This window comes from Mangifera indica, chromosome 12, assembly GCF_011075055.1.
Source record: "Mangifera indica cultivar Alphonso chromosome 12, CATAS_Mindica_2.1, whole genome shotgun sequence".
NCBI classification, from domain to species: domain Eukaryota; kingdom Viridiplantae; phylum Streptophyta; class Magnoliopsida; order Sapindales; family Anacardiaceae; genus Mangifera; species Mangifera indica.
Window position 1 is genome coordinate 822,720 of NC_058148.1, and position 14,791 is coordinate 837,510.

The window sequence follows — 14,791 nt, forward strand, 5'->3', positions numbered from 1 at the left end:
TAATATTATAGCAAAAATGACAATTTTACCCTTACCACCGTTAGGGTTTTGTTAAATCTAACCGGCCATGGGTGGATGTTTGGTGTTTTCATAGTTAAAATGTGAAAACTTGAGAGAACATCAAACCTTGGGTGGGAAATAGTTATTTGGCCTTAAAACAATATTCTTTATATAATCTTAAATATTAATCTAGATTACATTTTCTCAAAATGAGGTAACAATGGATCATGTTAAACTAATGAATGCAGCCCTTTAAACCCATGTGTTGGTCTAAGTTGACAACCCCCCATTTAGCGGACTTTTTTGTCAGATTGACTTGTCCAAACTTAGAGTCTAGAACACAATTTAAGACCCTTATGGCATTATCCCATGGGCCCTTAGCAAACCATTTATTTGCTTTTATAGGTAGGATCCATTAAATTATAATTTGTGAATATTTTTTTAATATTTAATTATTTTATTATTATTTAAAACAATTTAATATTTTTAGCAGGCTTAACATACCCTGCTTTTTTTCGTGCTGGCGATACCAAATTTCTTCAGTCGACTCGACCCTTTTGATATTTCTAGGTTTACTGGTTAAACATATGACATGTGTATCTGTACTTGTAAGAGCTTAATATGAGTCTTGGTAATTGAAAATATTTACAATGAAGTCTAAGTGGTGGTAAAAGGGACTTCAAGCACGACCCCAACAAATTTCTCCAATTTTTACGTTGACATCAAGGAATTAGTTCGATCAAGGTGACCGGGTAATCAACCCGTAGACCAAGTATGATCTAATAGCCTAAACTGTTCTGATTGGATGCTCAAAAACATTGATTGTCATGATTATATTGAAAATTACTTTGATAATTTTTTATATTAAAAATTTAGATTAATATTACATGCTTTAACAATATGCATAAATATAGATACAAACGCTGGTGCTTGCACATGCTTATCATAAGGAATTCTAACAATTGCTTCAAATACAATATCAAGAAATATGGCCCATGCAACCTCAGCCGAATGGAAATTGGCAGGTACATACAATACAAAGAGTTGCTTCATTCTCATGGAAATTGGAATCTATTGCTATTTGTAATCTATTTTCAACTACAATGAAAATTGGCACATATATACACGATAGATAAAGGTTGTTTATAATAATCTATTTGCAAAAGTCCCACTTTAAAAAAAACAATTTCAATTACCCATTTCATCCACTATAAATAACCATTCAATCCAATTCTAATGTCTCATATTACACCTGCAAAAGCTATTGGAAACATACATTTTAAATAAGTATTTATCCCAATCAACTATTCCCATAACCATTATAAATAGTGTTTAAGTTTTCATCACATAATAAATAAATAAATATAGTTTTGCTACAATAACAAACCAAACTTTATCGAGACAAACTTAAACAAATCTAAGCTTGAACTTACCTCGACTCAAATCCATCTCTACCCAAATATCAACTGCACAATAGGAGAGGAGTAAATTCCTATAAGGATTTTGGGTACGGAATAAGATGACTCTTAAGAGCTTGTTTCATTATGGCTAAGAGAGATCAACGGTGTGGACTAAAAGAGAAAGAGTGAACCAAGAGGTTGAGTGGGTTATGTAAAGTTAGGGTTCCTGGTCTTCCTCTGAAATTTTGGTTATTGTAATTAATCTCACTGTAAACTGTTTCTCTGAATAAATGAAATTGTCTACCACCCCGAAGTGGATATAAGATATTTTCTCCAACCACTATAAATCTCAAATGTTCTTCACTTTATTATTTCAACAATACCATTTTTTTTTTCAATTAATCTTCTTTCTTAGCTGAAATTGATCTAATGAACTCTACAATTACCTTAATGTCATTGTTATTTCTTAATTGTTACATTTTACTGTAATAACTTATGGAGTCATATGAGGGTATGAGTGACAGCTTACCATAATGATTAGATAGAATACTTCAATTGTGGTAACACTTATATTATTAGTATTGTTGAATGCAATGAAAAAAAACAAATAAAAAACGGTACATATTTTAAAATATATCAAAATTTGATACAAGATGATAGGTATATCATATAATACATATTATCGTGAAAGAGATGTAACTATCCAAATCTGGAATTTCAAAAAAAAATTATAATATTTTTTTTAAATGATGATATGCTAAGAAGTATTATTATTAAAAAAAAAATTGAATCCTATATAACAAGAGCTACTATTTGATCAAAAGTACTTGAGATTTTGAAGTTTACATGTTATATTTGAATGTAGTTGCTTATGACTTTTTTTTAAAATTCATCAAAAGCAGATTATTTGTGTTAAAATATTCAATGTGTCCAATACTTTGGCTTTTGAATTAAAGAGTTAAAAAATTCATTAAATTCAACAATCCAATAATTTAGAAAAAAAAAAAAATCCTACTATCTTTTAGTTTATTATTCACATAAATTATCCCAAAAATACCATAATTAATTATTTAATCAAATAATCTGAATTAAATAAGCTATACTAGACAGACACTTAAAGTACCAAATATGCAGCTTAAAATCTGTGTTAAGAGCTGAGAGATTATGAAAGTTTGAAAAGTGCAACAAAATTATATGCTTGCATGCATGTAACTCCAAATTTGTAAAAAAGATCTTGGACACCTTCATGATCTTGTTTTATGATGAGCAGTTCCTCTAAGGAAAATAGAAAAGAAAGAATTATTATGTATTACCCACACTAACCAAACGGATCAGGCTGTTGACTCCTTCAGATACGCTATTAGATCGGCACGTTCCTGTGGCTTCTTCAATCCGGGGAAGACCATCTTCGTTCCAGGAATATACTGTAGAATGATATTACAGAGCCGAGATCAGTTGGAAATTTTACATAGGAGATTTCTTCGTTTTAAAAGAGTAAGACTATATACACCTTCAATAAATAATAATTTGTGCACTAATAATGATGTATACACATGTGATTAGCGGATGTTTTATTTCTAATTCAAAATCATCTTATCACATAGTATTAAGTTATCGTTCAATTACAAATTAGTACTCATTATTAATGTACATAGTTTTATTGATCTTAAAAACACATCGCAGTTCATATTGGTAGACACATTAACTGATAAAAGTATGGACATGGCTCCTTCTAGAGGCAATGTAGTCGAACTAGGCTAAGTAATTTTCATGTGTAGTGCATTAAAGCAGCCATCGCATGGGTAGGCTATCTGAGTACAAAATGAGAAACCCCACCAACCAAAGCTATCTTAGTACAACATCACAAACCAAGGAACTAAATTCAAAACATCACTCTGGTGAATAAACTTATAAATGCATTTGTGTGGGCATGATATAACAAGCATTCACAATTCATGTAGGGCTGGATTAGAACCAGGGCCTAACATGAGTTGGCTAGAGTTTGGCTTGAATCCATTATAACCAATCTAAAATGAATTTGAATTGAATTTAAACTAGCCAGAAATGTCGTTGAAAGGTTGTGGGCGGGATGAATAGTGCTATTGATGAAATGAAAAGTATTATCAATAGGATAAATAGTGTCGTCAACAAGTGAATAGTAAACTGACGGAATGAACAATATCACCGAAGGAGGATTCAAGCCTAACTAGAATCAAGCTACCAAACTAAAACTTCAATTTGAATCCAGCTCAAATCAAATCAAACACCAATTCGAGCCGAACTAACTCGATTCAAATCCACTTCTAAATTCATCCCACATTCCCACTTCTTTCCATGTTAAAATAGAATGTGTGTTAATTACCGCCAACATCAGGCAAAGTTTAGTATGCAAAAGAATTATTAAACCATACAGATAGCATATTGAAGAAGATTCAAAAGTTGTTCTACCTTCTTTGGGTTAAGCAGGTACTCATACAATGTGTTCTCTCCCCAAATAACAGCCATATTTTTGTTAGCAGCAGAGTAGGAATACCCTGGGGTTGTCCCAGATTGCCTACCCAAAAGGCCATTCAAATTAGGTCCTGAAAATTTACACCATTTGGAGAGCACACATCAACTCAAATCAACAAAGTATGGGACCCACATAAATAATAATAAACTGAACCATAAATCAAAAGAAATTTATCAGACAATTCAAAATCTAAGGGAAACTGATGAACATTGAATTGTTATCCCAATAAAATCATTCAAACAATGAACTAATTTGAAAAGTATATTCTACACAAATGACAAAAGTACTAATACAACACAAACTCAATGTTAAAAGAAAAGGCGGTATTATGCTTCAATGAAAAGATCCAGGAAAATCATTAGTCTTTAGCCAAACCAAAAACCATTATTTAAATAAGAGATCTAACATTCAATATAATGAAAAGGGGGAAAAAAAGAAAAATAAGACCTACCAATGGCAATTCAATTTATTTCCCATACAAGACCCATACACTTTTTACTCTTTAACAAGAAAACCTTCTAAACAGTAATACATTATTGACCAAGTTCAGATATCAAAAAAACATAGAAACAAGTCAAAGACTTTTATTTTTTTTACAAAAGCATCAGAGTACAAAGAGCATAGCACCCTGAAAATGTAGCTAAAAACATTATCAATGAATTAATTGGTCCTCTCACATAATTACTGAGTTTTACAGAACAAGACAATTATGTTTATGATCACTTCTAAAGCCATCTAGGGTAGTTATTTTTAGAACAAATATCTTCAGAATTTTTTCTGGATATACACCTTCTTCTAAATAATGCATAATTCAGTTAACACACAATAGTATATATTATAAAGAAAATTAATAATTAACAATTACTTACCCGCATTCATTTGTCTCAGCTTCTATACTAAAATTATTTTTATTTAAAAAAAATTTTCAACATCCAAACAAAAAATTATAATCACAATTATTTTTTATTTGATTTATGTTGGTAAAGGCATTTATTTGTACCCAAAATATATGTAAACATTGTGTGGCGGAGCTACAGGAAAAATTAGGGGAGGATTCAAGGTTGGCCTCAGTTCACTTGAGCTGGCCATTAAATGACACTGAAGAAAAAGAAGAATTGTCGGCTAAACGAAATATGATATGGCAACACATCAATCTCAGGCATAGCTCAACAAACTTAAACTTCTCAAGTTTCGGCTGACCCCTAATCATAAACTCTTGTTTAAACCATAGCTTATCAGAAGTAAAATTCCAATTTCTAACTCATGAAATTATTCCATAAAATTAAGAATAAGATAAAACATAATACAAATAAAATTACATTTTTATTTTTTTAAAAATAAATTGCTTCTACACAAAAATCAAATTTCATCAAACAATTGCTCGGAATCCTAACACACACAGAGACATATATATTATACATGCAATTTATTTCTATACATGTTGAGCTATTGCTTATCAGAAGTAAATTATTCAACTTTTACCGACTGATAAATAAATTCAATAAAATTAACAAGTGAATAAGATCTAACATAGCACTAAGAATTATCTTATCAATCTATTTGAAATAAAAAAGTAAACCTTGCTTGTGACCAGCTCCTTTCTCAACGGTGTGGCACTGAGCACACTTGGTTTTGAAGATCTTCTCACCGGCCTTGGCATTGCCAGGTGGGGCTTCTTGAAACGACGCCATTTTCGCTATGTGATTGTCGTATTAATTGAACGAAGTCGATCGATCTCGTCGTCGCAGAGAGCAGGTTAAAAAGTGGTGGCGATGTATAATCTGGATCAGGTGTGGATGAGTGTATGTAAGCAAAAGTAGACGGCTTGAGTAAAGGCTAATGGAAGAAGAAGTAAGCCATGGATTCAGAGGTGGAAGTAGACATATTAGGGATCGGGCCGGGCCGCAGGAGAGTCCAAGTCCCCCTTTTTTTGTCGAGCCTGCGAGCTAAGCTGGTCAAGCCCAGCCCTTAAAGGTATGGGTTACATGTTTGGTAAAGATAGTTTAGTTTGATAAAAAAAATAATTATTTTTATTTAATATCCAATTCACAATATATTTAATATAAATTTTATATATTTTTCTTTCTTTTAATATAAAATAATCTCAAATTAATTATAAAATTAAAGAATTTATTATATTGAAAACAAATTTAAAAAATACAATCACTAAACACTGTTATAAATATTTATTTTGTTTAAATTTTTCAAATCTATACAAGAAAATTTTGAGTTAAATTTTCATTCATTCACAAAATACTCATGTATTTAAAGAAAAAAATATTAAAAATTGTAAAATGAATAAATTAAAATAATAAAAACCAAAAAAAGGTAAAAAAATAATATTAATAAATAACTTGTAGGTTAACTTGTAACTGTAAGATTGGGAACAAGTTCTAAAAATTAATATTAATAATTCGAGTGTTGATTAGTCTGATCAACTGATAGACCAATGGTTATAAACTTTGATTAAACTTTAAAAAAAAAAAAACATATGTTGACGGTTTAACCAATTTAATCGAATGGTCCAAACCGATAAAAAGCAAATTATACCTTCTTGTAGCTTAAAATACAGGTTAATTTTATTCGAATCAACATTTGTTTTTAAAATCGAATCAAGCTTGAGATAAAGAAAGTTTGACTTGATCTCACTCATAATGAGGTTTCATTTGGTTTAAATTTGACTCATAATCTTATTCAAATTATGTTAAATAATTATCAAAATTATATTATTTTGTTTATTATTAATAAGCAGCCAACTCATATCACAAATCCTTCGCATGAATTTGAGCCAAGGATTCAATGCATAAACTCAAGTTAAATTGCATTGAACTATTATTCACTTAAATTGAAAACTCAAACTAAACTTAAACTAATCTAATTTTTTATTTAAGTCAAATTCAAACAAAAAAGAGTTTCAAACTTGATTTGATTTGTATTCACGGTTATATTTGTCAATTACTTATGGACCGCTTAACAGAGAACGACTGTTTCCCACCGAGGCTTATCCAAATGACCATTTTCACCTTATGTTTACAAAGTAGTCTACCCACCCCTCAAGCCCATGCCATTGATACTTTCAAAACTGATATCATCCATAGATTACCAACACCCATAAGGATAAGGTCTGATTCAAATTGAACTTATTTAAACTCAAATTTAACTTAAACAAACTTGAAATAAAATTAAACTTGACTTAAACGAACTCAACTTAAATGAGTTTGAATTTGGGTCAAAGATTTCAATTTGTTCAAACTCGAGCTCGAGCTTTAAAGGTGTTTAATTTGTAAAACTCGGAAGTCTAAAAAATTTTATACAAATTGACGAAAACAATGTCGTTTTCATTAATACAAATTAAAACTATATCGTTTTATTATCAAACTAAATATAAAGTTCTGCATAATTTTAACCCTACGATTCAAATCTAACCCTACATATAAAACTACATAATTTTCAATACGATTTGTGTATAATTTTCAATATGAGTTGTTAACAAGACACAACAATTTACTTAAAAAAAAGTTTTTTTTACACTATTAATTTAGATTAATCTAATACAACTTAAAACTAAATTGAATCGTATTCGAATTAACACAAATAATCTAAATTAATTCAAATGTTTAAAAAAATATTGTTATAATAAAATTTATTAAAGATGAATTAATATCAATGTTTACATACAAATATTGAGAGTAACTAAAATCCTGCCCCGACTGACTCTTTGATTTTTATTTAATTTTTTAAAAGGGAATAAAATTTAGCTACTTAAATTATTATTAATGTGTTTTAAAATAGTTTTGATAAGTAAATTTTTTAATCATTTACAAACAAGACAAAATATAATATTTATATTTTATTAATAATAGGTTAAAATTACACTAAAAATAATTAGAGTGCAAAAGCAATAAACAATTTTCAATTAATTCAAATTATGTTAAATCAACACAAACATAATTTTAGTTGAGTTAGGATTAAAAAAATTTTTCGCAATTTCAATTTGGATGAAATTAAGTTTGTGGATCTCCCTAATCTAAAACTTGAAATAACATGACCTATAATAATTTAAGGTGAACTTAGCTCGAATGCAATTGATAACTTAAATGAGCTCCAACCAAATGATTTTGTACCATCAAAACTTTAAGTTAAAGAATGTTCAACTTCCCGATCTCACACAAGCCTAAAAAAATTAATATAAATCATCTAAAATGATATCATTAAACCAACATTATTTTCGTCAATTTTAACTCAACAATAATTCCAAACCAAGCAAAACTCAAACTGAAGTCAATATTACAATCAAACTTGAGTTGAATTCAAACTTAACACTTACTCAAATTGAATCAACCTCAGAGTAGTTTTAGACAAACTCTTGAAAATTAAACCTAAGTTCGAGCAAAAGTCTTTTCAGCTAAATCAAATTCGATCTTTAAAAACTCAACTCAACTCAAAATCCACCCTTCCTGCCATCACCATCGTCCCAACCCTTTCGCCACAACACTCCCCACCACCTGCAACAACTGCCCCATCCACAGCCTTTACATCTCCTCACTTTTGTCTCCTCAACCCAATGCCCTCCCTTTGCACACAAATTCAACATAAACACAAAGTGTAAAACAAGACCGCATCAGAAAATTGATAAAAAATAGAATAAAATCCAAAGATAAATTTAATAAATAGAGGAGAAAATGAATTTTTTCCGGAACCGAAAATGGGGTTTCGTAGGCAGGGTTGTTTATGAAAAACAGAAGAGAAGAGGAAAAGAGACCAGACATAGAGCAGAGTTTGAAATTTCTTCTGAAATACCATTTCTTTTAAGGTCTCATTACTAATGCATTAATACATAAATTATTACTCATTGTTACAGCTTAATGCTCCATCGCTTTCATGCAAATTGTCACCACCAACAAAATACTATACTTTGCGTCTACAAGTCATTCCTGTCAAGACACCATACGGTGAACAAGGCTGCAGAGTAGAGCGCCTAAAAATTTAACAAAAAAGCAAGCAAGCTATGCAACGGCTGAAACCCAAAATTAAAAAAAAACAACAAAAAAATATTGCTTTCATAGAAATGTTACAGGAAAATAAATAGCCAGATCATAAACTCCCATCAAGCAAAAAACCATGATATCTAATTTAAAAATAAAAACAAACCAAGAATAAAAACTCCTTATTAAGGCTAAACCCTTTACAATCAGTTATTTTTTCTTTTCCACAAAATTGATATTCACCACCAGTTCTTGCTTGCATTTAGGGTTCATCTACCTGTACTGGATGGCGCATAGGCCAGCCCAGTCGCGAGGGTGATTCTGGTGGTGTTGCATTGTGGCTGGGAGAGAAGAGGCTCAGTTCCACGTAGGAGCCACTGGAAGTCCCATCTCGTCCCAGCATTCCAAAAGACATAGATCCCCGCTTGGTCGAGGTGTCAGAGTTCCTCCCAAGGCTAATTTCAACACTTTCATCAGAGCGGCACTGATTAGCAACAAGAGAAATGATGTCATTATGTTCATCAATAAATCTTCTCCTAGCCTCCAAGTGCAGAAGATTCCCCAGAGCCAAAGAATCAGCAACTGGGCAGTATACAAGCATAAAAATACACACCCCAGCACAAAATAAAAGGGCAAGAAAAGATAAGAATGCAAGAACTTCAAAAAGAACATCTTCGGGCTTTGATAAAACAGATAAACCAAGTAAAAGAACCCTTAATGGAAGGAAACTGGAAACTGAGACTATCAATGCATAAACCCGTTTTTGCAAACCCTTATTGATAACCAATTGCAGTATACGCCTTCCAAGCCAAAACAAGTAGACAGTTAGGACAGTAGCAAAAAGCCCTAGAAGAATAGTGCTGAGTAAAGGGTAAGTACACAGAGCAATATTCACATTAGTAGCAGAAGTACTTGTGAAATAACGGGGCAAGTTTTGTAAGTTATTCTTATCCTTCTGTAACCTGGGTCCGATTAGAATAATGAAGAGCTGAAGAATGAAAACTGGGAAGCAGTAGAGAAATACATAGGTGGCTGTTTTTCCATTCCATTTTTGGCTTAGAATTCCGGACTCCAATCTCTGTAATGGTGCACGGAGGAGAAACACAAGGGTCAGGAAGAGGCAAGGTTCTGCAAACCCTAGATTTGAGACAACATAGCCTTTGCAGACGTTCTGCTGCCATTTTAAGTCAAGTGCATTCAAAACTTTTCCCTCACGTCTTAAATAACTTAACCGAATAATCTCACCACAACCCCACCAGATTGCAAACAAAATGAATGTGATTCGGATTATCCAAGGGCCACTAAAATAACTAAGTTGTATAAAACCTTGACTACGAACTTGAGAGCGGAAGTAAAACAAATAAGCAATGCACAGCAAACCCAGAAAAATCAAGATTGCAACAAGACAAATTGTTGCCACGCCAAAAGCATCGGTAACAAATCTCTTCAGGGGCATTACCCAAAGCACAGATTGCATGCATGCTCTCTGCCAGCATGGATACAAAAGGTCCTCAGGGAATGAATGTGCTTCCTTTCCAGGATTAATGATGATAACAGTAGTTTCAAATATAAAATTCAAAAGATATCAATTAGCATCATCCCCAAAAGCAATCACTTGGCAACTTGCTTCAGTTTTCCAACATATGCAACAAAGCCATATCAACAAGCAAATCAACCAAATCCAAAATGGTTCAAGTCCGCAGATCACTTTAACAATACTTAGGTTTTGGATATGTCGTTAGTAATCCAGCCCAAAGACCTGCAATAAAGATAGCGAAAAGCTTGAGAAAATGCCAACAAAATACTCTCAGATGAGATTAAGGCACTAAGCATAATCTCAGCTTTTCGTACAGAACAGAATATGTTTCATTTGTATTTCATGACTTCCAATATTTGTCATGAACAAAGAAACTCCGATAAAAAATAAATTAAAACCAACAAGTGGAACATAAATCAACATAACAGATTTTGCATGACCATAAAATTCAAGTCTTTAATGTTGTCAATTGAGTATTATCCAGCAAAAAACATTAAGGCAGATAGCCAACAATACAAAAAACACAAATGATATTCTATACATGAGTACAGATGGCAAACATCCTAGCCATTATAAGTCTTTAAAACCTTAACAATCTTCATCAATGGCAAGTCAAAAATCATATTACACATAATAAACCCACTAACATGATCCCACAACAAAAGAATCACACAGATCAAAATCACATACTACCCCCCCCCCCCCCCCCCCCCCAAACTTGCCCTTATAAAACAGGAGGCACAGTGACATTAATTTTTGCATCATCAATGAGAATTAGGACTGGATTCGAACCGAGCTTGACTCGAACGAGCCAGCCCTAGATAAACTTGAACAAGCTTGAGCTACTCATCAAATTCGGAAATTAAAAATTTTGACACAAAACGATATCGTTTTGACCAATTTGTATTAAAACGACGTCATTTTAATAACAAGTTAATTAAAGCTCAAACCGAGCTCGAATCAAGCTCGAGCTCCATTTCTACAAATCAAGTCGAGCCCGGGCTCGGCTCAGCTCAAATCCAGCCAGAATACTGCCAAAAACAATTGAATAAAACATAAATGATAGGCTGAAATAATAAACAAACCCAAAAGATGAACAAAAAATTAACATGCACAAACTTTAAAAGAAATTACTATATCATTAACATTGATAAGTGTGAAGAGTCTGTGAAATCCATGAAACAAAACCTATAATATAGATAAAGAATTATTCCACTTCACCACATGATCAAAATTAATATCCTTACACTACATTGGAAAATTTTTTAAGTAAAACCCTAACTGAAACAATATACATAACACATCAAATTCTCACATTGAGATTAAAATTGCTTCCATTCCATCATGTAAGTGTTTGCACAGAAATAATAAAGTGGCTCTTTTATACAACTATGAATTCTATTTACTATGAATTCTATTTTATATGAATTCTATTTATTGCAATATCATAAAGAAAACGTGATAAACATGACTAGCAATATCATTTTTTAGGAGATAAAACTGAAACAAAACTTTCCTTCAAAAAGAGTTCCCCCGTGTGCATTTGCCACCAAAGTGAATTTACAAAAATATTTAACGCCCTATAACATTCAGCCAAAAATTACTCCAAACATACTATTTTACACACGTCCACCCCTAGAGTTGCCACAAAAACTAGACATTAATGATATACGACATTTCACAAACATTTTAAGGAAAATCTTTATAAGGTACAACCCCACATTGTCATCATGCATCATCTAGAAACAATAGTTTCAATTGTCCAACTTAAAATTAATAAATTAAGGGCCCAATTATTAATACCAGACAAATATTAATTACAATGACATCAGAACATATGTAAATGGCATTAAACTTTTCCAAGTTCTGCAAAGAATTTTTTTCATTCCTTTGCCATTGCAGTTACTATATAAACAATACACTGACACTAAAGGAGATTTGGCAAGACTATCCTCAGAAAGAATTTCTTTCCGTGCATCCACCACTGAAGTTACCATATAGAATGAAATATTAATCACTTACAACATTTTATGCAAATGCTAATTATTGCATAAATCAAGATCAATACCACACATCATTAAAAAAATCAATGATTAACTTATCTTACTCAAAGTTAGCAAAATAATGCCACAGTTGATAATACACCCCAAAAAAAAAAAAAAACTTCATACAATGCCATTAGAACACATATATAAACAGGGTTTGAACTCATCTTAATTGAATTTAACAATAAAGAACAAGTATCCAGTAGCTACAGATACAAACTATTTGTAATAATAACTGAAAGATGTCCCCCAAAAGAACTCCTTCCCCCACATTTGCCACTGAGTACAATGTATAATAAACATCACTGCCCTTTGACATTTAGCAAAGAACAAAGCATACAAAATCCTGATCATACATATCCAAGTAAAAAATTTACTTGAAACAAATATGTAGCCAGTAAGAAACAGAACAAGGTTTCACAATAATGTAAACCAGCCGCCACCATATCCCAACAAAAACATGGCAAGTCAAACTATTTTAACTTAAAATTAACAAAATAAGAGTCTGATTAATAACACGAAAATTCCCTTTACAAAATGCCATTACAACACATGCGTTACAACCATGTGCCGAGATAGAATATCATAAATAAAACCAAACACAACCAAAACACTAAACTAGTTACAGAGCTAAACATATAATTATATTTCTCAAATACAATAATTTCCTATTTGAACAATAATTATCAGCTCCCTCCATGATTTGTGACTGCAACATTGCATGCATGAGTTCTGGTTTGGAACAAAAATCTTGCGATATAGAACGTAAAAGCAGCAACAAAGTGAATTGTAACGCAGAATGTAAAATAACATCGACAAAAAAGCAGGAAAATCACAGCAAAAACAAGCAAAGAGACAACGTTTAGCTAAATAAACATAAAAAAGGGCGGAAAATGTAACTAAATCGAGCAAAATTTAGATCAAACGAGAGCTTACAAAGTGGAGAATCTTGATCCGGCGAGCTCCAGCGGAGAATCGCAGAATCGAAAAGCAATGTCAGAAACCCTAAGGGAGAGAGAAAGAGTGAAGAGAGAGGCTGAGAGATTGAGAGAGAGAGGAAGAGAGAAGGAAAAAAAGGAGAACAATGTTAGAGGAATAGGTAAGGTGAGTGGGACTTTGTTGGTGACAGGCTGTCTCCAGCTGTGACAGTCCGAGGCTGTAGGTGCGGATGTTTAAAGGATTTGGTTCGGGTTTATACGCCGAGCCTGCGTGGCACTTGTCCTGGCGGCGTTTACGGCGACTTGTTCTCTTTTGTTTTTTTGGTAATATGTTGTAATGTTTACGTCCGCAGTTAGGCAAATATCATTTTACCCCTAACAGTTATATTTTGACTGATATATCCCTGCAATTCGACCGTTGAGAAATTTATTAAGCGTCTTTTCTTAAAAATATTTGGGAAATTAACGATTAGCCTAAACAATAAGAGCCTAACTTAAATTATTCCAAAAATTAAAAATTAAGCAAAATATCTTATTAAGCTGCAATGACCAAAATACCCTCGCATATAAACCAAAAGTTTTTCATATCCCTATCCAAATTTCCTTCGAATTCACTGTTAAAATTTAAAGAAAATCTCAAGTCTCTCATAGGTTTAACATCCATTCAACTTCTTTGGAATTTCGTTGATATTTTTTGTGTTTTCCGATGATGAAAATGATAAAAAAGATTAATGCATCACCTCTACTCTTATTTGAATTATTTTATTGTTAGGATTATTTCGATTTGATGAAGATTTTGAATGTTAAATGTTTAAGATTTCAATTTTGAACAATACATAAAATGTGTTGATTTTTGTTTGATTTTTTTAGGGCTATTGTGTTATAAAATTTGTAGATCAACCCGAGGGACCTCGAGGTGAATAAAATCTCCTCCGAATTGGAATGATGCCATGTGGGAGGGGGGAGAATGCGATTTTTGAAACGATAAGAACCTCGAGGGAGGGGATATTTTGAACAGTAACCTAGGGGGTGCTCTGGGGAACTTGGGGGAATTCAGGGGTGGGGGAGAAAATTAATTTTTTGAAACTATAGACTTGTGGAAGATAAGAAAATTAATAAGAGGGCAAAGAAAAACTATAAGACTTGGGAGTGCGTAGAAAATATATAAGAAGACAAATTGATTTTTTTTTTACTTTTAGAGCATGTCGACATGTAATTTTCGAATTTCATGTCATTTTTTTCCTGTTTTAAGGTTTTTCAACATGTAATTTTTAAATTTCAGATATGTTTTTATAATTTTTTTTTTTACTTTTTTAAGCTCACTTTTTGATGTAATTTTTGAATTTCTAATCGATTTTTCATTTTTTCTCATAT

The 14,791-nt window shown here is 31.9% G+C and overlaps 2 protein-coding genes across 6 annotated transcripts; both read right to left on the bottom strand.

Moving 5' to 3' along the window:
• Window positions 1-926: 926 nt before the first annotated feature.
• LOC123192299 (cytochrome c) lies at window positions 927-5,772 on the bottom strand. Of its 3 annotated transcripts, none has more exons than XM_044604795.1 (4): window positions 5,492-5,772; window positions 3,849-3,982; window positions 2,714-2,824; window positions 927-1,261 (listed from the first exon to the last, which is right to left on the bottom strand). In XM_044604795.1, the coding sequence occupies exons 1-3, from the start codon at window positions 5,601-5,603 to the stop codon at window positions 2,732-2,734; spliced, it is 339 nt and encodes a 112-aa protein (XP_044460730.1). In that variant the 5' UTR covers window positions 5,604-5,772; the 3' UTR covers window positions 927-1,261; window positions 2,714-2,731. The 3 variants fall into 3 exon arrangements, with proteins under 3 accessions (XP_044460730.1, XP_044460729.1, XP_044460728.1); XM_044604794.1 differs by having other exon boundaries at window positions 1,176-1,466; XM_044604793.1 differs by lacking the exon at window positions 927-1,261 and having other exon boundaries at window positions 2,530-2,824; window positions 5,492-5,771.
• A 2,329-nt stretch (window positions 5,773-8,101) lies between these two features.
• Window positions 8,102-13,703, bottom strand: LOC123193213. 3 transcript variants are annotated; one of them, XM_044606045.1, is made up of 3 exons: window positions 13,416-13,630; window positions 9,175-10,656; window positions 8,102-8,485 (listed from the first exon to the last, which is right to left on the bottom strand). In XM_044606045.1, the coding sequence occupies exons 2-3, from the start codon at window positions 10,372-10,374 to the stop codon at window positions 8,354-8,356; spliced, it is 1,332 nt and encodes a 443-aa protein (XP_044461980.1). In that variant the 5' UTR covers window positions 10,375-10,656; window positions 13,416-13,630; the 3' UTR covers window positions 8,102-8,353. The 3 variants fall into 3 exon arrangements, 2 of the variants coding, with proteins under 2 accessions (XP_044461980.1, XP_044461982.1); XM_044606047.1 differs by lacking the exon at window positions 8,102-8,485 and adding an exon at window positions 8,823-8,846; XR_006497028.1 differs by lacking the exon at window positions 8,102-8,485 and having other exon boundaries at window positions 8,943-9,381; window positions 13,416-13,703.
• Between the last annotated feature and the right edge of the window lie 1,088 nt (window positions 13,704-14,791).

Excerpts from the sequence above, each read along its gene's own strand:
- LOC123192299 (XM_044604795.1), bottom strand. The coding sequence starts at position 5,603 with ATGGCGTCGTTTCAAGAAGCCCCACCTGGCAATGCCAAGGCCGGTGAG. Across the intron at positions 3,983-5,491 it reads AGGAGCTGGTCACAAGCAAG|GACCTAATTTGAATGGCCTT; the intron begins GTTTACTTTTTT and ends GTAAATTTTCAG. Across the intron at positions 2,825-3,848 it reads ACCTGCTTAACCCAAAGAAG|TATATTCCTGGAACGAAGAT; the intron begins GTAGAACAACTT and ends ATCATTCTACAG.
- LOC123193213 (XM_044606045.1), bottom strand. The coding sequence starts at position 10,374 with ATGCAATCTGTGCTTTGGGTAATGCCCCTGAAGAGATTTGTTACCGAT. Across the intron at positions 8,486-9,174 it reads CTATGCGCCATCCAGTACAG|GGAGGGCATTGGGTTGAGGA; the intron begins GTAGATGAACCC and ends TTGTGTGCAAAG.